Source organism: Amblyraja radiata, chromosome 10 (assembly GCF_010909765.2).
Source record: "Amblyraja radiata isolate CabotCenter1 chromosome 10, sAmbRad1.1.pri, whole genome shotgun sequence".
Lineage (NCBI taxonomy): Eukaryota > Metazoa > Chordata > Chondrichthyes > Rajiformes > Rajidae > Amblyraja > Amblyraja radiata.
Window position 1 is genome coordinate 6,681,407 of NC_045965.1, and position 23,033 is coordinate 6,704,439.

At 43.6% G+C, this 23,033-nt stretch overlaps 1 protein-coding gene across 5 annotated transcripts in view; it reads left to right on the forward strand.

Moving 5' to 3' along the window:
• The window catches only part of acot11 (acyl-CoA thioesterase 11), a 62,094-nt gene extending 54,276 nt beyond the window's left edge, over positions 1–7,818 (forward strand). For 4 of the 5 annotated variants that reach the window (XM_033027909.1, XM_033027911.1, XM_033027908.1 and 1 more), the window contains exons 15-16: positions 3,380–3,506; positions 6,993–7,818. In XM_033027909.1, the coding sequence (XP_032883800.1) occupies positions 3,380–3,506; positions 6,993–7,139 (274 nt within the window). In that variant the 3' untranslated portion in view covers positions 7,140–7,818. The remainder of the gene's footprint in view (positions 1–3,379; positions 3,507–6,992) is intronic. The other variant, XR_004413225.1, reaches the window with a different exon arrangement.
• Positions 7,819–23,033: the final 15,215 nt, after the last annotated feature.

Consider the following 23,033-nt stretch of genomic DNA (forward strand, 5'->3'; position numbering starts at 1 on the left):
GTAAAAAATTCCATCTCAGGTCATTTAATGTAGAACATAGACGATGTTATGTAGAGAGATATAGAACATTGAATGAAAGATATGCAAAAGTAACGATGATAAATGGCTCTTTAGTAACTTGTCAGTTTCTTTGTTGAACTAAATTAAGGCGCATGTTGCAATCAAATGCAATGTTGGCTGTTTGTTGGGTGAGAACGAGAAGCTGGTGCGATTTGGGTGGGGGAGACCAACACCCAATGGGTTGCAGGGGTTACTTGAAGTTAGAGAAATCAGATTCATACCTCTGGGTTGTAAGCTGCTCAAGCGAAATGTGAGATGCCAAGTCAAATCAAGTCAAGTTTATTCGTCACATACACATATGAGATGTGCAGTGAAATGAAAAGTGTCAATGCTCGCGGACTTTGTGCAAAAAGACAAACAAACAACCAAACAAACTATAGACACAATCACATATTCATTTACATATTAAATATTGTGGGTGGAAGGAAAAACGTTCAGTAAAGTTAGTCCCTGGTGAGATAGGAGTTTACAGCTCGAATGGCCTCTGGGAAGAAACTCCTTCTCAACCTCTCCGTTCTCACAGCATGGCAACGGAGGCGTTTGCCTGACCGTAGCAGCTGGAACAGTCCATTGCAGGGGTGGAAGGGGTCTCCCATGATTTTATTGGCTCTGGAGTTGCACCTCCTGATGTATAGTTCCTGCAGGGGGACGAGTGAAGTTCCCATAGTGCGTTCGGCCGAACGCACTACTCTCTGCAGAGCCTTCTTGTCCTGGGCAGAGCAATTCCCAAACCAGATGGTAATATTTCCGGACAAGATGCTTTCCATAGCCGCTGAGTAGAAGCACTGGAGGATCCTCGGAGACACTCTGAATTTCCTCAGTTGCCTGAGGTGGTAAAGGCGCTGCCTTGCCTTACTCACGAGTGCTGCGGTGTGTGATGTCCATGTCATATCCTCAGAGATGTGGACTGCCAGATATTTGAAACAGCTCACCCTATCCACAGTATCCCCATTTATCCTCAATGGTGTGTACGTCCTCGGATGATGTGCCCTCCTTAAGTCCACAATCAGCTCCTTAGTTTTCTTGATATTCAAGAGGAGGCTGTTATCCTGGCACCAGAGTGCTAGACCAGCCACCTCCTCCCGGTAGGCCTTCTCATTGTTGTTTGAGATCAGGCCCACCACCACAGTGTCATCAGCAAACTTAATTATTGAGTTGGAGCTGAACCTAGCCACACAGTCATGCGTGTACAGGGAGTACAATAGGGAGCTGAGGACGCAACCCTGGGGCGATCCTGTGATCAGGGTGAGGGACTTCGATGTATTCCCTACCATCTTGACTACCTGGGGCCTGGCGGTGAGAAAGTCCACGATGACCAATTCCTCCAATTCCTCCGCCGTTCCTCCAATTTGCGTTTAGCCCCACTCTGACAATGGAGGAGGCCTAAGACAGAAAGGCCAGTGTGCGAATGGGAAGGAGAATTAAGTAGTGTTTAGCAACCTAGACTGATCTAAAACCTAACAGATTGCAATATCTGGGTATTAATTTGTATAATTTAACACAGAACAAAATGTTTAAAAATGAACACCTGTCAAACTATGATAGAATAGAATAGAATAGCCTTTTATTGTCATCCAGACCGAAGTCTGAACGAAATTTAAGCAGTCATACATATAATATAATACAATACAATAAAAAACAACAATAAACACATATTAACATCCACCACAGTGAGTCCACCCAACATCTCCTCACTGTGATGGAGGCAAAAGTCTTAGGGCTGCAGTCTCTTCCCTCCTCTTCTCCTTCTGCGCTGAGGCGATACCCCCCGGGCGATGTTAAAAACCTGTCCTCGCGGCTCAAACACCGCGGCCCGGGGTAGTCGAAGCTGCCGCTCACCAGACCTGCTGACGCAGCCGCTGGCCCGCGGCCGAACCCCCGGTCTCAGGCCACCGCCACCAGAACTGCCGTCCCAGCCCCTGGAGCATCGTTCCAGCCCCGAGCCGGATCGCCCTCACGTGAGTGCTGCCACCGTCTCAGCCTCGCGCCAGGCCGCCGCTCCTCCCTCGCGCCAAGCCGCCCCGACTGGGCACCGCTCCTCACTCAGGCTGGGCCGCCCCGACCGGGCACCGCTCCTTCCTCAGGCCGGGCCGCCCCGACCAGGCACCGCTCCTCCCTCAGGCTGGGCCGCCCCGACCGGGCACTGCTCCTTCCTCAGGCTGGGCCGCCCCGACCAGGCACCGCTCCTCCCTCAGGCTGGGAACGCCGTACCTCCCCGAGCTCGGCTACTTCGACGGGAGCACCGTTCCTTCCTCGGGCCGGCCGTCACAGCCCCTCACGAAAGCCCTCTTCCAGCCCCGAGCCGGGCCGTCCTCACGGGAGCGAGCTCAGTGCGAGTCCTGGCGGGCTCTGCCTCCTGAGCCTCGAGGTCGCCAGCTCCACCATTAGGCCTCAGCGCAGACGGAGGCAGAGAAGGGGAATACGACAAAAAAGTCGCATTCCCCCGCAGGGAGAGACAGCAAGCCCCGTTTCAACCCCCCCCCCCCAAAACACAAACTAAAAACCAAAAACTAGACTAACCAAAACGAAAATAAACAACCCAAAAACACAAAACAAACAGGACTGCCGGAGAGCCGCTGCAGCCAGAGCCGCGCCGCCACTAGGATGCAATGGGTTGTCAACTTATGGTGCAGTCAGCATCTCGTATTCCAGACGGACACTGCCAGGCGCCTCAGTCCGGGAAGGGGTCAGTGGATGCTCACCCTTCCGTGCAGATATAACTCTTCGTTGCACTGCATTGACTTTATTAACTAAACAGAAGATTATCGCAATAGGACTTTTATCAGTAAATGTTGTTGACTTTATGTTAAATTCGTAATAAACTATTGGCTTTCATCATTTGAAATATTTGGCCTGTGGCACAATTTTGAATAGAAGAGTATATTTTGAATTGAATAAAAGTGTTTAAAATCCTGAGAGGAATAGATTGGGTAGATGCAGAGTCTCTTGCCCAGAGCAGGTGAATCGAGGACCAGAGGACATAGGTTTAAGGTGAAGGGGAAAGATTTTAATAGGAAGCTGAGGAATAACTTTTTCACACAGAGGATGGTGGGTGTATGGATCAAGCTGCCAGAGGAGGTAGTTGAGGCAGGGACTATCCCAACATTTAACAAAAAGTTAGACAGGTACATGGATAGGACAGGTTTGGAGGGATATGAACCAAACATGGGCAGGTGGGACAGTGTAGCTGGGACATGTTGGCTGGTGTGGGCAAGTTGGGCTGAAGGGCTTGTTTCCACACTGTATTACTCTGTGACTTTAAAACTACGTGCAATCCAGCATCTATAATTTTGTTAACAGCAATGAATGATTTTTCCAGGGACCCCTATCTGATAGCTCTGCGATCAGTGAGTCTCCCTGCAGTCTCACCAACTAAAGATCTTGACAGGGGTGAAGTATCCTGCGCTGGATTTGCACTTCGTCAGGAGGGAGTCACCTCCACCAAAGTAAGTGGTCTTCCTATTAATGAACAATCAAGCGATCCAAATGCGTACATCACTGTCTACAAAAGTGAAACCGAACAGAATAGCTTTAAAAAAAAAAAAATGAAATATGTGATTATTAAATGGAATCTTTCAGAGGATGTGGAAAATGAATTTCTTTATATATGTAATTTGACTTGCTCCCAGAATTAATTATTTTACAAAATGTGTGTTTTAAAATCTCCAGAGCAATGCAGTAGATTCACTATATATACAGAAGCTTGGAATATGATTTGAAATTATAGCATTTCTGAGTAGTGGCATTTACACAAGAAACAACTTGCATGTATTACAGGTACTAGATTGAACTAACACTGCCAGACATTTGCAATGCTGGATCCATGACTGTCCAACACACTTTGTCTGACTCTCCCTTGGTTTACCTAAGAACAATAGCAAAAGCTTTAAAACAACTTCAAAACCTAGAAAGTTTTTCAGTGGCTAAGCGAGTTCAATAGCAAGAAGGAAAGCCACAGGATGCTCACGGGATTGATCGACTGTGGGATATTTTAGGCCAGAAATCTTGTTCTAGATCAATGTCCATTAGCACTGCTGTAAATACAGTATTTGATCATGCATGAGGATTGTAAACATGCAGATGGATAATCCTTTGACTCTAGAATGACTACTTGTCTCTAATGCTGCAAAACCATAAGCAAGGTTTAGATTACATCGGGAGTGCAGCAGGGAATAAGGCATAACAATCACAATATTTCTTTTTGTGTAAATTGTTTGATTTGATGAATCTAAATAACTATTCCAGTTGGTTCTGCAGCTGCTTCTGTGCAATTCCAATTCTACAGATTTACTCCACTTTTCCTAACAATGTCATTTGGAAATTTCCCCCTAGTTTGGAGTAATGTAACCAATATTCCCATGGTATTTCAAATGAAGGGCATTTTCTGTAACGGCCCTGGGATTAAGTGCAGATTCTTGCCTACTTGATCTGCTGTCCTCCAATGGAGTATTTTGACAGCCTCCTTGGTGATTCTTTGAAACACTCAATCAGATTATTCTGTTACCTCTCCTTTTCCAGTGTTGTGTAATCCATTTTTAACTAGACCTCCCCGTAATTGAGTCTCTTCATTCCAATTTGTATCCTCGTGAAATGATTTTTATTGTGCTAAACTCCATATATACATCTTAATTTAATTTACCCAGATGAGCAGAAATGATGTCTGACAAACGCTCTGCGTGAACATAGTGGATTGTTTATTCATTGTGGTGGGGAAAGTTTTCTCACAGTTTTGAACTCTTCTACAAGGTAGTATTTAATGACTGGTGTTCCTGGACAGTTAATCCCCATTGTTCACAATCTTCAACAACAACTAACTTCACAGAATCTGCTCTTCGGCCCGTTGCTTGGGGCCCTTCCCCCTTGGCGAAGAGCATTGCTTCACATGTGCACAGGCCTCTGACCATCTTCCCAGTCCTGGTTTCAATTGACTTCAAATTCCCTGTTGTTTTCCCAGCACCAAAAAGTTAAAAACAACTGCAGATATCTGGATATCTGAACTAACAACCAGGTACATGACAAGCTTAACGAAACACAGTACTACTGACTTCCACCCTGCCCTCAAGTTCAGTACAGTTGTACTAGTGTACAGCTGTACTACAGTTGTACTAGTGCACTCAAAATCCATTCATTGCATCATCATGCTGAACATGAGCTTAAATGATTAAGAATGTTCAAAAACATGCGAGAACACTTCACTCTTACACTTCTCGACGCTTTGGGTCAGAACCCATCATCAGAATGAAAGGAGTAGGGGTAAGAAAGCTGGAAGAGAGGCGAGGGTGGGACAAAGAGTAGCAAGTGCTAGGTGGATACAGGTGAGGGTAGAATTGGAGGAGTAGGTGACAGGTTTGAGGTGAAATGGAGACAAAAGGATGTCAGATGAGGAGCGGAGGTGTGAAATATAAAGCTGGAGGGAGGGATGTGGATGTAAGCAGCTCTTGGCTGACTGAGTGCAAGTGACAGAGCACAAAGTTATGTTCTTGATATGCTGGTTGCACTTGGTCCACAGTCGGCATTGGCAAACTGTAAAAATAAGCTTGCTTGCATCCAATCTCTTCAGTGGTGTTTGTAACGAGCAGAAATGCATGTTAGGAGAGGAAAGGACTGGAGCCACGGTGTCTACAATTGGCTTTCCCACAGACATCAGCATTCTGATCTCCACCCTATAAATCAATTAACCTCTGAGTGGGATTGGATCTGGCCATATGAATAGTTTGGCTTCAAAAGCATTCAATTAACCCCGACAGCAGAATAATACATGGCACAATGCTCCTTGTAAAACACAATGCATGAACTAATTAATTATTTACATTGTTGAAACATCGTTAATTATATTCAAAAAGCTGCACAAACGTATTCTGTATGTAAGTTACCAATATGGGTAACATTGTGGTACAATTGTTGATATTAAATAAATTCAGTGCATGAGTTTAGATCCCATTACTTATTGTGAATGTCAGTGATGTGGACAGCCTGTCGCTGTGCCAACACAGTTATCATTCAGTGCCTGTCAGATGACACTGCTGCATTTGACTCGTACTGTAGAATTCATTCTACTCCCATTGATTTGGGATGACTCTGTGTCTGAAGGTAGACAGATTCCCCCGGCACTGATCAAATAATGAATATCCCAGGGCACAGTGAGCTGCCAGAGGAGGTAGTTGAAGCAGATACTATAACCACATATATAACACATTTGGACAGGTTTACAGGGATATGGGCCAAATGCGTGCGGGTGGGACTAGTGTAGATGGGACACTTTTGGGTCTGCATGGACAAGTTACGCTGAAGGGCCTATTTTCGGGCTGTATGACTCTGACATTGAGAAGCACAGTCCACTGCAACATGAATTTGTCTTTTTCCCTTTCAAACTTGCACTCATCGCCATCCCACTGTAAAATAACTGTAACACTGTAAAATAACCGATGTTCACAACAACTAGGGCATCTTTTGCTGTGCAATCTTTAATGCACAATTCTCGAAGGAACCGACTTGTGGTTTCAGAGAAGCTGCTGCCTGTTCTCCATGTGCAAACATTGATTATGTAGCTTTGCTACTTGGGCATGAGCTGGTCTTGCCAGCTTTCTTGCATGCATTGCTCAATCTATGTAACCAGCTTTCCCTTCAGTCTGTCTATTTTCAATCCTTCCACCCCCATTTTAAGTAGAGGGGCCAAAGCTAAATATAATTGACACCAGCAGGAAGAAAGCATAAGGGACTTGGTACTATCCCCGGGGTTTAGCTATTGTACATTATTTCACTTCCAGTGCAATTTCCAATGAGCCTTGGAGGGGGGAGGGAAGTGGAATTTGCAACAAAGTTGGAGTGCTAAACAATATTGCCTTTTTGGTCCAAATGAAAGCCAAGGACACAGGTTATAAGATGGAGTGTTTCCACTGTTGTTAAAGTAACTACTCATTTTACTTTTTCAGATTGCGTATTACATCCAGACAACCCCTCAAGTTCTCCCGTACATCACCCGAGACATCACTGGATTGTCTTCTGATCTGTGCAAAATCATCGAGGCTCTTAATAAATTTCTCGAGCAAAATAAGGATACTATCCACTTGGATGTGTGACATTGGATAGGATTTTCTTTAGTTCAAGTCAGATTTATTGTCACATGCACTAATTGGCTCAGTGACATTTGAGCTACCATACAGCCATATGAACAAAAAGCACACAATACACTGTAGAATTTAACATGAACATCCCCACACAGCGGAATCAACGTTTGCCACTGTGAGGGAAGGCAATAAAGTTCAGTCATCTTCCTCTTTATGGTGTGGTAACCCACATGAAGCGAGATATTTTGTGGATAAAGTAATGGGTAAAATTGAATCGTGTACAATTAACATTAGCAATTCTAGTTAAGAATTCTAATTCTAGTTATGATCTTTAGAACCAGTAGAGCACATTGCATTTCTATGCTTGTGATGTATTAAGAATAACCCCTAGCTTCATTGTCAGTTGGCCACGATGGAAGAACATATTTGGCACTTGGCCACTGCTTTGTAATCTGCTTAAAACTGGGATTTTTATCATTAACATCTTTGCGTAAATGGGGTTAATGCCTTTGTACAGAAAAATAACCAGATATGGTGTACAGCATTTTATTACAAACTGCCTGCTCTAATCCATATTTTAATACTGATTTTCAAAAAATTCTATGCAGAAAGAAATAAATGTACAAGGATATTAAAGTGTATTTGATTTTTTATAATTAATAAAGCAAATATTAAAGCAAAATAATTGTACTCGTAATTATATTGCTGACTATGGAGCAATTCTCGCCAAGAAACTGTTTTGTCTGTCTATGATGATCTTATAATTCTTTCAAATCTGCCAATGAATTTGTAACACATATTTCCTAAGACAAAAGCTAATTTTCTGTCCATTTTAGTTGGGGTTGTGGATTTGGAAAGTTGCATTTTCATTGCAGCACATGCAATCACTGTTTCCTTTCAACAGCAACCACACAACGCTGCTGTTGACAATGCAGCTTCACAGTGGAAAAGCAAGATCATGGCCGTCCGAAATCAAATTTTTTTTTTTTAATCTGAATTTTTTTTTTTTTTGGAAACGGCCATTTCACTGTTCTCCCAGTTCTCCCGCTGGGCCCGCGCCACCTTCATCTTCGCCCCCCCCCCCCTCCCGCAAGAAAGAGGGGGGGATGTGAGGGGGGAGGGGAGAGGGAAAGGGGGATTATCTTTAGTGAGATTGCAAAATTAAGGTAGGTTTTAGGGCTATTATATTTTCTCCTCCATATGAATAATATTAAACAATATCAAATAATATCAAACAATTGGAACTGCTTTCTTTTTCTTGATAACAATACTGAAAAATATGAATTCCATAGTTTGTGACATAAATACACATTTTAATGGGATCATTATATACAGATGTAACATTTCAATTTCGAGATTGGGGGAGGGGGGGGGGGGGGGGGTTGGGAGCAAATGTGCGTCAAGCCGATAGCCTAATTGTTAAAGAGTTAAAAGATAGCCAAATCGATAAAGAGCTGAGAAGAGGAATCAGAGCTGCCAAGGAAAGGTACTCTGAGAAGTTGAGGAGCAAGTTCTCAGCTAATGACTCTTCTTCAGTTTGGAAGGGCATGCAAGAAATCACCAGCTATAAGAGGAAAGCCCCCCGCTCTTTGGACAATCGTCAGCTGACGAACGACCTGAATGAGTTTTACTGCAGGCTTGAAAATCAGAAACGTAACCCTGAAATCCCTTCCCCAACAAACACAGCCAGACCCCCAGTCTGCAAAGAATGGACCCTGCACCCTCTCCTTCCCATTCACCACTTCAGTTATTAAAGATGGGATAGCAGCACATTTGGAAAGTGGTGAAATCATTGGACAAAGTCAGCATGGATTTACAAAAGGTAAATCATGTCTGACGAATCTTATAGAATTTTTCGAGGATGTAACTAGTAGCGTGGATAGGGGAGAACCAGTGGATGTGGTGTATCTGGACTTCCAGAAGGCTTTCGACAAGGTCCCACATAAGAGATTAGTTTACAAACTTAAAGCACACAGCATTGGGGGTTCAGTATTGATGTGGATAGAGAACTGGCTGGCAAACAGGAAGCAAAGAGTAGGAGTAAACGGGTCCTTTTCACAATGGCAGGCAGTGACTAGTGGGGTACCGCAAGGCTCAATGCTGGGACCCCAGCTATTTACAATATATATTAATGATCTGGATGAGGGAATTGAAGGCAATATCTCCAAGTTTGCGGATGACACTAAGCTGGGGGGCAGTGTTAGCTGTGGGGAGGATGCTAGGAGACTGCAAGGTGACTTGGATAGGCTGGGTGAGTGGGCAAATGTTTGGCAGATGCAGTATAATGTGGATAAATGTGAGGTTATCCATTTTGGTGGCAAAAACAGGAAAGCAGACTATTATCTAAATGGTGGCCGACTAGGAAAAGGGGAGATGCAGCGAGACCTGGGTGTCATGGTACACCAGTCATTGAAAGTAGGCATGCAGGTGCAGCAGGCAGTGAAGAAAGCAAATGGTATGTTAGCTTTCATAGCAAAAGGATTTGAGTATAGGAGCAGGGAGGTTCTACTGCAGTTGTACAGGGTCTTGGTGAGACCACACCTGGAGTATTACGTACAGTTTTGGTCTCCAAATCTGAGGAAGGACATTATTGCCATAGAGGGAGTGCAGAGAAGGTTCACCAGACTGATTCCTGGGATGTCAGGACTGTCTTATGAAGAAAGACTGGATAGACTTGGTTTATACTCTCTAGAATTTAGGAGATTGAGAGGGGATCTTATAGAAACTTATAAAATTCTTAAGGGGTTGGACAGGCTAGATGTAGGAAGATTGCTTCCGATGTTGGGGGAGTCCAGGACAAGGGGTCACAGCTTAAGGATAAGGGGGAAATCCTTTAAAACCGAGATGAGAAGAACTTTTTTCACACAGAGAGTGGTGAATCTCTGGAACTCTCTGCCACAGAGGGTAGCCGAGGCCAGTTCATTGGCTATATTTAAGAGTGAGTTAGATGTGGCCCTTGTGGCTAAGGGGATCAGAGGGTATGGAGAGAAGGCAGGTACGGGATACTGAGTTGGATGATCAGCCATGATCATATTGAATGGCGGTGCAGGCTCGAAGGGCCGAATGGCCTACTCCTGCACCTAATTTCTATGTTTCTATGTTTCACACCTACTTAAGGCAAGACTCCAGTATGAAAAGAGTGGACCCTTTCCCACCCCATCCAACACTCACACCTACTCACAGCCTGACCTCAGTCTGCAAAGATTAGGCCCTTCTACACCCATCCCACTACAATCACCACTTCACACCCAATTACTCATTTTTAACCAGTCCCTGCCTACTTCAAAGTCTCCACTATTGTCCCTGTACCCAAAAAGGTAAGGATTACAGGTCCTAAGGACTACAGGCCTGTTGCACTGACCTCTGTAGTCATGAAGACCTTTGAAAGGCTTGTGCTGGCCAAGCTGAAAAATATCACATTCCCTCTGCTGGACCCTCTGCATTTTGCATATTGGGCCAATAGATCTGTGGATGATGCATTCAATCTGGGCCTGCACTTCATCCTCCAGCACCGAGACCGCCAGGGAACCTATGCGAGGATTTTGTTTTATTGATTTTAGCTCTGCATTCAATACCATTGTGCCAGAGCTACTCCGCTCCAGACTTTCTGGGTTGACTGTGCCTGAACCCCTCTATCGTTGGATCACCAGCTTTCTGACAGACAGGAAGCAGCATGTGAGGTGGGAAAGCATATCTCGGACCCGCAAACACTCAGCATAGGAGCACCGCAAGATGCATACTCTCCCCTCTCCTCTACTCTCGCCACAACAATGACTGCACCTCCACAGACACCTCTGTCAAGCTTCTCAAGTTTGCGGATGACACAACCCTGATTGGACTGATCCAGGATGGGATCTCTGTACTCTTTTCAGTTTGACATCTTTCCTATAACATGGTGCCCAGAACTGAACGCAATATTCTAAATGAGGTCTCACCAAAGTCTTATACAACTGCAACATGACCTCCCAACGTCTATACTCAATACTCTGACTGATGAAGGCCAAAGTGCCAAAATACTTTTTGACCACCTGATATACCTGCGACACGACCTTCAAGCAACCATGCAACCATCAACCATTCCTCTGCCCACCTGGCTAATTGATCCAGATCCTGCTGCAATCTTTCACAACCATCTTCACTATCTGCAAAACCACTCACTTCTGTATCATCAGCAAACTTGCTAATCTTGCCCTGTTCTGTGACGTTTCATAGAGTGCTGGAGTAACTCAGTGGGCCAGGCTGAGTATAGAAGTTGGGAGGTCATGTTGCAGTTGCATAAGAAGTTGGTGAGGCCGCATTCAGAGTATTGTGTTGAGTTCTGGGCACCATGTTATAGGAAATATGTCATCAAACTGGAAAGGGTACAATGAAGATTTATGAGGATGTTGCCAGGACTCGAGAGCCAGAGCTATAGGGAGAGGTTGAGTAGGCTGGGACTATTTCATGGAGCACAGGAGGATGAGGGATGATCTAATAGAGGTGTATAAAATCATGATTTGAATAGATATGGTTGAGTCTTTTGCCCAGAGTAAGTGAATCGAGGAGCAGAGGACATAAGTTTAAGGTGAAGGGCAAAAGATTTAATAGGAATCTGTGGGGTATGTATAGAAGTTATATAGAATACTACTACGATGAAGAAGAACTGTCAGGAAAATGTTAAATGTAGCCTGTAAGGGAAGCTGGGTCTTTTTTCCTGCCTCACGTAATGGGGGTGGGTTTTTGGCCCAGTTTCTCAAGGAGCCAGAGAAAGAACATTACACAGCATTAGGTAAAATTAATTAAACAAGCCTGCATTTTAGGGCTATATGAGTGATTAGACCTGGGGAATGTATGTGGAGTTTTCTTTGTCTTTTGAGACTTTTTAAAGTCTCAGAGAAGGAAGTTATATAGAAGTTATATAGAATGTATATAGAAGAAACACGTTACTTCTTAAATCTTACCAATATGTTTAAAAACATTTAGTAAAGCTCGCAGATGTCAGCTTTTTTGTGTGCTCAGAAGTCAAGGCCCAAAAACATGTTATTGCTTAGTTTATTTTTGCTTTAGTCTAGAACATTATGGTAACTCAGAAATTGGAGATAAAAGACAAGGACAGTACGAAGTTAAAGTTGGTAAAACCGTGCGTGCTAAGCAGTCAAAGATAAGAACTGAAATTACAATAAAACGCTGCATGAAAGTATAGATCAGTGAACATTTGGAGAGTGGCCGAACTGTACTATCTCTGAATGGTCCAGGCCCAGATTTGTGCAAATTAAAGGCTTCTCGTCTTCTTGAAGAATTCTCCGTGTCTGTGTCATTTATATCTTTAATTTGAGTCATGTAAACCACGACAAATTGGCTCAGCGAGCAGGGTCGGTAAGAGACCATTAATTAAAAGATAAGTAGCCCAGGGCTTTCCCAGCCCCTAATGTGGCTCTTAAGGACAACAGGACAAAGGTGGCCACCTAAAAACTATGCAGATTTCCGCTTCATTTGGACTAATAACCTGTTGTTCATGATAAGCCATTGGGGACACAGAAGTGCCTAGGTAGTTAGAAGGTCTCTCCGACCCAAGAATCTGGCACTAAATTGTTCTAAAAAGGAGGACCGGGAGGATTGACCAAGAAGGCCGCGCTGTGTGTGGTGAGTAATAATAGTTGTGATAAGAAAGTAATGTGATAGTATTAAGAGTTTATTAAGACCTTGTGGTTACCGCCCTGAGTAGTCAGGGGTTTGTACGGGCGAGGCAGGTATTGTGTGGACAACGCCTTGGGTGACCAGGAGTCATCCGGGCAAAATACGAATTTGGGGTAGGTGCGTGGCAGAAGGTGTACACACTGATAGAATATTGTCGAATAGCAGAAAGTAGAATAGCAATAATAATAGTGTATGGTTTAAGGACTGAGTGTCTTAACTGTTTGTGGAGATAAGCTTTCAGCATTCTTTAAGCTGAGAGATCAGAAAATAAATGTGTTTCCTTTGTCTGGAAATTAATGGGAGTGGTGTGTGGTCAGATGTTGAGTGACTAGGATTTTGATTGGTTGTGATTTAGTGGGGTGTGGTTAGAATTTGAGTGACGGTGAGTCTGACTGGTCACGATCTGAATCAATGTCCAATCACAGCATTTGGGAACCTGACTGCTGGAGGATTGGATCATCCTATTTTGGCTTGGGAGGGAGATAAGAATTATATAAATGTTAATTTTGAAATTTTAATATGTGTAAAAAATTGAATAATTTCTTTGAAGTAAGAATGGAACGAATGTGATTTGTGTGTAAAAAACGGTTTGGAATGAATGAGGAAGTTTATATATGTGATAATTATTTTGTTTATTGTATTTGTAGACCACATTGTAAGGGTAAGTAAGTAAGTTTTATTTATATAGTATGTTTTGAGTCAACTCGTATTGACACCAAAATGTGTTACATAAAATAGATAATAAGTTTCCATAACAACCAGAGAAAAAGGTTAATAAATAAATAAAAGAAAATAGAACACAACAAATTATAGAGTTGAACACAAACGTCCCCCCACAGCAGAATCAAAAATTTCCACTGTGGGTAGGTGTATGTTCCTTTAAATAAATTGGAAGCAATGGGGGAAGGTTACGAACAGCTGTAAGATAACGATTAACTGTTTGTATCCTCGTAACCTAAAAGGGGAAGTTGGAAAATGTAGGTTGTTTGGTTTTTTCTGATGTTTCTTTTAGATTTCTTTTCAGTAAAGTTAATTGATGAAACATGACCAGCTTTTATGGTTTGTTGTTTTATGGTAAACATTCAAGTTGGAAAAGTGGGAAAAGCGGAAAGGAAAGGAATTAGATACACTTAGGCAGTTTAGAAAGAAAGGAGAGAGAGGCAGTTAGGAGATAACAGAAGTAGGAAACGACAGGTGTGAAAGTAATAAAGCAGGAGGAGTCAGTGGAAGATTTAAAAAGAAAGGTGAATGAATTTGCAAGGAGGCTAGAATATTTGAGAAACAAGAAATTGAGTTTAGAATAAGAAAGAAGGCATACCAGAAAGGATTAAAGTAGGAAGCATAGGGATAAATTGATGAGACTGTTTTAAAAATAAAAGAGAAGGACAGACACAGATTATCCCTTGGGGCACCCATAAACTGAGAGGGCTAAAAAATACCTCACCCTATATCCCTGATGGGGGAGGAAATGGATTAGGGCTTTGGAGGAGGAGAGCGTGGGACGATTATTGGCTATGGGAGATTTGAAGGCACTGTTGGTGAAAGTGATAGGAATCACTAAACTGACAGAACTACTGAAGATGGATGGTATAAAATGATGTGAACAATGTAATAAGCAATGGCTTGCTGTTTGACACGGTCAGGCAGAGGGTATGGCAGGCCCCCAGACAATGTTACCCACTTAATGTGAACCCCAAGGAATAAAGGGGAGATACATTAAGAGAAGCAAATAATCATGCAGCCTATCTGGAAAACCAGCTGAAAAGGTGGAGAGTTGAAAATGAACAAGAAATAGAAGGCAACCAGTTAATGAACGTTATATTATGAACTACTGTGGTGGATGTCATTCCTCTTAAAGTGAAGTAGATTGGAGGAGGTGGTGGGATTGTCATTTATTTCCCACCCCCGATTCAGCGATCAGTTGGTCTCTGAGGTCGAGAAATATCAGAAAGATAGGAAAAAGACTTGCAAACCAGCAGGAAGAGCTTAAAAAGAAAGAGCTGAAAAAAGGAAGACAATGTTGTCAATAACAACGGACCTGGTTGAAAAGACTGAAATAAGTGATGAACTGACACAAGTGAGTCCTATGACAAAACCAAGCAGGGCCAGAGAATTACATGCCAATAATAAATGTCTTTGGGGGAGCGTTTCCTCAAAAAGTCCTATCAGGAGTGAAATTAATCTGGATATAAGCCCTAATAGGACTGGGGTCCCCAAGGGAGGGAGGGATTTAAAGGAGGATGTCAAGAAAGGCTAGGATGAGGTAGGGTTTTGAATACTAGCCCCATGTTTTTAATTAGATGATAAAGGCAGAGTTGGAAGGTGTACCCTTAGAAAGTATTTGATGATGTGGATGATTTGTTGGTTTGTTCCACAAGTGAGAAGCAATGTAAGAGAGAGAGAGAGAGATTGTAAGTCTAAAAAAAAATTATTTGAGAATGTAGGACAGAGGATGATGACCTTGGGAAAGGCAGGATATAGTTCAGACTAGATTGGAAAATATGTTGAAATTGTGACGTCATTAAGAAAGATAATGAAGGAAGAAGGACAAACAAGCCTAAATAATGTTTTACAGTTAGAACTTTTGAATGATGGAGACAAAAAGGTTTTGTTTGTGAATGTTTATTGTTAAAAGGGCTCATAATAGCAAGTATGTAGGGTTTGAAATGGTGTATAAGGATGAATTAGACTTTAAGGTAATTAAATTAGAAGCCTGTAACCTTGCTTAGCTCAGTTGGCAGAAATTAAGGCTTTAAGAGAAGCATGTGACGTGAAGGAAAGTGAGAAAGATGAAGTTTATACCGACTAAGCATATGATTATGGAGTTTGTGATATGTTTAGAGCAGTAGGGAAATAGAAAGGCTTTGAGAAAAGCAACGGAGACCAAACGTTAGCAGTAAAGTTAGACCTGATAAGAGCAATATTGAAGTCAGGGGCACTAGCTGTCATTAAGTGGCGGCGCGGCTCTGGCTGCAGCGGCACTCCGGCAGTCCTGTTTGTTTTGTGTTTTTTGTGTTGTTTATTTTCGTTTTGGTTAGTCTAGTTTTGGTTTTTAGTTTCTGTTTTGGGGGGGGGGGGTTGAAAACGGGGCTTGCTGTCTCTCCCTGCGGGGGAATGCGACTTTTCTGGCGTATTCCCCTTCTCTGCCTCCGTCTGCGCTGAGGCCTAATGGCGGAGCTGGCGACCTCGAGGCTCAGGAGGCAGAGCCCGCCAGGACTCGCACTGGGCTCGCTCCCGTGAGGACGGCCCGGCTCGGGGCTGGAACAGGGCTTCCGTGAGGGGCTGTGACGCTCCCGTGAGGACGGCCGGCCCGAGGAAGGAACGATGCTCCCGTCGGAGTGGCCGAGCTCGGGGAGGTACGGCGTTCCCAGCCCGAGGGAGGAGCGGCGCCCAGTCGGGGTGGCCCAGCCCGAGGGAGGAGCGGTGCCCAGTCGGGGCGGCCCAGCCCGAGGGAGAAGCGGTGCCCAGTCGGGGCGGCCCAGCCCGAGGGAGAAGCGGTGCCCAGTCGGGGCGGCCCAGCCCGAGGGAGGAGCGGCGCCCAGTCGGGGCGGCCTGGCGCGAGGCTGAGACGGTAACGGTACTCACGTGAGGGCGATCCGGCTCGGGGCTGGAACGGTGCTCCGGTGGCTGGGACGGTGTTCTGGCGGCGGTGGCCTGAGTCCGAGGTTCGGCCGCGGGCCAGCGGCTGCGTCAGCAGGACTGGTGGGCGGCAGCTTCGACCACCCCGGGCCGCGGTGTTTGAGCCACGGGACAATTGTAACATCGCCCGGGGGGTATCGCCTCAGCGCAGAGGGAGAAGAGGAGGGAAGAGTCTGGAGACCTAAGACTTTTGCCTCCATCACAGTGAGGAGATGTTGGGTGGACTCACTGTGGTGGATGTTAATATGTGTTTATTGTTGTTTTTTATTGTATTGTATTGTATGTATGACTGCTTCAATTTCGTTCAGACTTCGGTCTGAATGACAATAAAGGCTATCTAATCTAATCTAAAATTAAATGCCAAGCACATAAGAAGGTAAATTAAAAGTGTAGACAAAGTAGCCAGAACAGGACGATAAGCTGTTGTTACGTCTAGGGTAAGTCTAGGGTAAATCTGAATAGATTAAGGTGTGAACACTGTCGTGTCGTTTATGATGAATAAGGTAATTAAGAGGTTTGGTAGACCTACAGAAATCAGTTTTGACAACGGATTGTTTTCATTTAGGGAGTGGTCAAGTTGGCGATACAGGCCCTTAGAGTAAAACACAGATTTGGGTGTGTAACACCTGCAGTCACAGGCATGGTGGAATGAATAACTGGAACATTGAAGGTTAATATAAATAAGATTTGTGTAATTACAAAGTTGAATTGGATCGATGCCTTGCCATTGGCACTGAAGAGATGTTGCATGCAAACTAACCGAATAACCCACATAACACCACATGAGATGTTTATTGGCCGACCTATGTAAGTGGCACAATGGAGAGGTCCTTACATGGGACCGAGTTTGGAACAATTAGAGATAGAATTTAAGAAGTATATGCAACAGTTAATTATGATATACAAGTCTATTTATGAACAGGTAAAGTAAAAGTTGTTGGAGGTGGACCAGAAGGAAGGACCCTTTAAACCTGAAAACAAGGTGTATGTATGAGTTTTCCAAACCACCGACCGATGTTCAGGTAGAAGGTTGATATACCTGGTACCATTTCAATCATTACATGAGGGCTGTCCCGCAGGTACGAATAGATAATAGCCCTGGGGTAAGTGAACAGGAGGACAAAGATGTGAGAAAAGAGTAGAGTTTTAACAAGAACGTTGTTTGACATCAGTGGTGGGCAAAATAATGGAAAGGATACTTAAGATGATATATATAAGAATTTGGATAAATAGGGTAGTATTAGGAAGAATTAGCATGGATTTGTGATTAGAAGGTCATGTTTGACTAATCTTGAATTTTTTGAAAAGGTTATTAGGGAAATTGATGAGGGTAAAGTGGTGGATGTTGTCTAGATGAACTTCAGTAAGGCCTTTGACAAGGTTCAATAAGGAAATAAGATTGGTTAAGAAGGTTTAGTAAGAGTAGCAAGATGGATTAAAAAGTGGCTGTATGGGAGATGTCAGAGAGCAATGGTGGATGGATGTTTGTCAGGTTGGAGGTCAGTGACTAGAGGGGTACCTCAGGGATGTGTGTTGTGTCCACTGTTGTTTGTCATGTGAATCAATAATCTGGATGTTGGTGTGGTAAAATGGATTAATAAGTATGTAGATGATACTAAGATAGGTGGTGTTGTGAATAATGAAGTAGATTTTAAAAGTCTACAGAGAGATTTAGGTCATTTGGAAGAGTGGGCTGAAAGATGACAGATGGGTTTAATGTTGATAAGTGTGAGGTGATACATCTTGGAAGGACAAATCAAAATTGGACGTACATGGTAAATGGTTGTGAATTGAGGAATGAAGTTGAACAGAGGGATCTAGGAATAACTGTGCATAGTTCCCTGAAGGTGGAATCTCATGTAGATAGGGTGGTAAAGAAAGATTTTGGTGTGTTGGCCTTTATAAATCAGGGCATTGTGTATAGAAGTTGGGTTGTAATGTTAAAATTGTACAAGGTATTGGTGAGGTCAATTGTGGAGTATGGTGTATAATTTTGGTAGGCAAATTATAGGAAAAATGTCAACAAAATAGAGAGAGTACAGAGGAGATTAACTAGAATGTTGACTGGGTTTCAGCAACTAAGATACAGAGAAAGGTTGAACAAGTTAGGTCTTTATTCTTTGGAGAGGAAGATGGTTAAGGGGGAATTGATAGAGGTCTTTAAAATGATGAGAGGGATAGACAGAGTTGACGTAGATAAGGTTTTTCCGTTGAGAGTAGGGAAGATTGAAACAAGAGGACATGATTTGAGAATTAAGGGACAGAAGTTTAGGGGTAACATGAAGGGGAACTTCTTTACTGAGAGAGTGGCAGCTGTGTGGAATGAGCTTCCAGTGGAACTGGTGGAGGTAGGTTCGATTTTATCATTTATAAATAAATTGGATAGGTATATGGACAGGAAAGAAATGGAGGGTTATGGTCTGAGTGCAGGTAGATGGGACTAGGTGGGAGTAAGTGTTCAGCAAGGACTAGAAGGGCCAAGGTGGCCTGTTTCATTGCTGTCATTGTTATATGGTTAAGATAATGTGAAGTTTTTTTGGAGACATTAGTGACTATGAAATTGGTGTAAATAAGGTCAGAATAAGGAGATGTTTGTGTACTTTTTGGGGAGCACTGTTGTACCTTTATCCATAATAATACTAGCCCGGAGGGGTCTTTCACTAAAGCCATGGATAAGTTAAAAACCTAAGGAGTAAGGTTAAACGAAACGCAGGGTTAAGACATCAATTGTGTGGGTGGCTGGAGAGGATGTTGGGGGGTTTGGGGAGAATGGCTGATTCAAAATTGGTCTGACCATTGGGGTCGTACTACATGTAGTGGCAATAATGTTGTGCTGTGTTTTCCCCTGTATTAAGTCCCTCCTGGTGAAAGATATTGTGAAACAACTGCCAATGATAACGGGTGCAGACGAATCCGGCCCTAAAGGAAAATGGACCTGGGTGATAGAATACTACTATGATGAAGAAGAACTGTTAGGAAAATGTTAAATGTAGCCTGTAAGGGAAGCTGGGTCTTTTTTCCTGCCTCACGTAATGGGGGTGGGTTTTTGGCCCAGTTTCTCAAGGAGCCAGAGAAAGAACATTACACAGCATTACGTAAAATTAATTAAACAAGCCTACATTTTAGGGCTATATGAGTGATTAGACCTGGGGAATGTATGTGGAGTTTTCTTTGTCTTTTGAGACTTTTTTAAGTCTCAGAGAAGGAAGTTATATAGAAGTTATAGAATGTATGTAGAAGAAACACGTTACTTCTTAAATCTTACCAATATGTTTAAAAACATTTAGTAAAGCTCGCAGATGTCAGCTTTTTTGTGTGCTCAGAAGTCAAGGCCCAAAAACATGTTATTGCTTAGTTTATTTTTGCTTTAGTCTAGAACATTATGGTAACTCAGAAATTGGAGATAAAAGACAAGGACAGTACGAAGTTAAAGTTGGTAAAACCATGCGTGCTAAGCATCCAAAGATAAGAACTGAAATTACAATAAAACGCTGCATGAAAGTATAGATCAGTGAACATTTGGAGAGTGGCCGAGCTGTACTATCTCTGAATGTTCCAGGCCCAGATTTGAGCAAATTAAAGGCTTCTCGTCTTCTTGAAGAATTCTCCGTGTCTGTGTCATTTATATCTTTAACGACATGTGTTTTTCACACAAAGGGTGGTAGGTGTATGGAACAAGCTGCCAGAGGAGGTAGTTGAGGCAGGGACTATCGCAACATTTAAGAAACAGTTAGACAGGTACATGGATAGGACAAGTTCGGAGGCATATGGATCAAACGTGGGCAGGTGGGACTAGTGCAGATGGGGGCATAGAAACATAGAAATTAGGTGCAGGAGTAGGCCATTCGGCCCTTCGAGCCTGCACCGCCATTCAATATGATCATGGCTGATCATCCAACTCAGTATCCCGTACCTGTCTTCTCTCCATACCCTCTGATCCCCTTAGCCACAAGGGCCACATCTAACTCCCTCTTAAATATAGCCAATGAACTGGCCTCGACTACCCTCTGTGGCAGAGAGTTCCAGAGATTCACCACTCTCTGTGTGAAAAAAGTTCTTCTCATCTCGGTTTTAAAGGATTTCCCCCTTATCCTTAAGCTGTGACCCCTTGTCCTGGACTTCCCCAACATCGGGAGCAATCTTCCTGCATCTAGCCTGTCCAACCCCTTAAGAATTTTATAAGTTTCTATAAGATCCCCTCTTAATCTCCTAAATTCTAGAGAGTATAAACCAAGTCTATCCAGTCTTTCTTCATAAGACAGTCCTGACATCCCAGGAATCAGTCTGGTGAACCTTCTCTGCACTCCCTCTAGGGCAATAATGTCCTTCCTCAGATTTGGAGACCAAAACTGTACGCAATACACCAGGTGTGGTCTCACCAAGACCCTGTACAACTGCAGTAGAACCTCCCTGCTCCTATACTCAAATCCTTTTGCTATGAAAGCTAACATACCATTCGCTTTCTTCACTGCCTGCTGCACCTGCATGCCTACTTTCAATGACTGGTGTACCATGACACCCAGGTCTCGCTGCATCTCCCCTTTTCCTAGTCGGCCACCGTTTAGATAATAGTCTGCTTTCCTGTTTTTGCCACCAAAATGGATAACCTCACATTTATCCACATTATACTGCATCTGCCAAACATTTGCCCACTCACCCAGCCTATCCAAGTCACCTTGCAGTCTCCTAGCATCCTCCTCACAGCTAACACTGCCCCCCAGCTTAGTGTCATCCGCAAACTTGGAGATATTGCCTTCAATTCCCTCATCCAGATCATTAATATATATTGTAAATAGCTGGGGTCCCAGCACTGAGCCTTGCGGTACCCCACTAGCCACTGCCTGCCATTGTGAAAAGGACCCGTTTACTCCTGCTCTTTGCTTCCTGTTTGCCAGCCAGTTCTCTATCCACATCAATACTGAACCCCCAATGCCATGTGCTTTAAATTTGTATACTAATCTCTTATGTGGGACCTTGTCGAAAGCCTTCTGGAAGTCCAGATACACCACATCCACTGGTTCTCCCCTATCCACGCTACTAGTTACATCCTCGAAAAATTCTATAAGATTCGTCAGACATGATTTACCTTTTGTAAATCCATGCTGACTTTGTCCAATGATTTCACCACTTTCCAAATGTGCTGCTATCCCATCTTTAATAACTGACTCTAGTAGTTTCCGCACTACCGATGTTAGACTAGCTGGTCTGTAATTCCCCGTTTTCTCTCTCCCTCCCTTCTTAAAAAGTGGGGTTACGTTTGCTGCCCGCCAATCCTCAGGAACTACTCCAGAATCTAAAGAGTTTTGAAAGATTATTACTAATGCATCCACTATTTCTGGAGCTACTTCCTTAAGTACTCTGGGATGCAGCCTATCTGGCCCTGGGGATTTATCGGCCTTTAATCCATTCAATTTACCCAACACCACTTCCCGGCTAACCTGGATTTCACTCAATTCCTCCAACTCCTTTGACCCGTGGTCCCCTGCTATTTCCGGCAGATTATTTATGTCTTCCTTAGTGAAGACGGACCGAAGGGCCTGTTTTCACACTGTATCACTCTATGACTCTATCTATCTTACCCTCTCAAACCCATTCTCCCCATTACCTCTGACACCCGTATCAATGAAGAATCTATCAATCTCCTCCTGAAAAATGTCCATTGACTTAACCTCCACAGCTGTCTGTGGCAATTAATTCCACTGTTCACCACCCTCTGACTTAAGAAATTCCTGCTCATCTCCTTCCTTCTAAAAGGAATGTCTTTTAATTCTGAGGCTGTGGCCACTGGTCCTAGACTCTCCCACTAGTGGACACATCCTCTCCAAATCCACTCCATCCAGGTTTTTACCAGGCTGGGACAGACGGCAACAGCTTCACACCGTGTCCCAAAGCTTGTGTCCTGTCCTGCATCACCCAAGGCAGCAGAGATGTTATAGGAGAGGGCAAGCACCGTAACAAAGTAGCTCAGGATGGTTTGGGTAACATTCATGAATGTCTATGCGTGTCACGTCATGAATATTACTGAAGAACGATCTTGACCCGAAATATAATCTATACCATTTCTCCAGAGATGCTGCCTGACCCACTGAGTTACTCCAGCACTCTGTGACATGTCACCAATCCATGTTCTCCACAGATGCTGCCTGACTCGCTGAATTACTCCAGCACTCTGTGAAGCGTCGCCTATTCATATTCTCCGCAGATGCTTCCTGACCCACTGAGTTACTCCAGCACTTTGTGACTATTTTCCCTACACCCATCTGCCCAAGCCCACTCTCCCTCCTCATTTCCTATGTTCCTTTCCACCCATAAACCTCTCTCTGCCTTTACATTTCACTCCTCTTTCAAATCTGCTCTACTTATCTACATGCATTTTTCTTCTTCACTTTTTAGTCATAGAATGATGCAGTGTGGAAACAGGCCCTTCAGCCCAACTTGCCCACACCGACCGACATGTCCCATCTAAACTAGTCCCACTCACACGCGTTTGGCCCATATCGATCTAAATCTGTCCTATCCATGTACGTGTCCAAATGTCTCTTAAACAGTAGGATAGTCCCAGCCTTAACTACCTCCTCTGGCAGCTCGTTA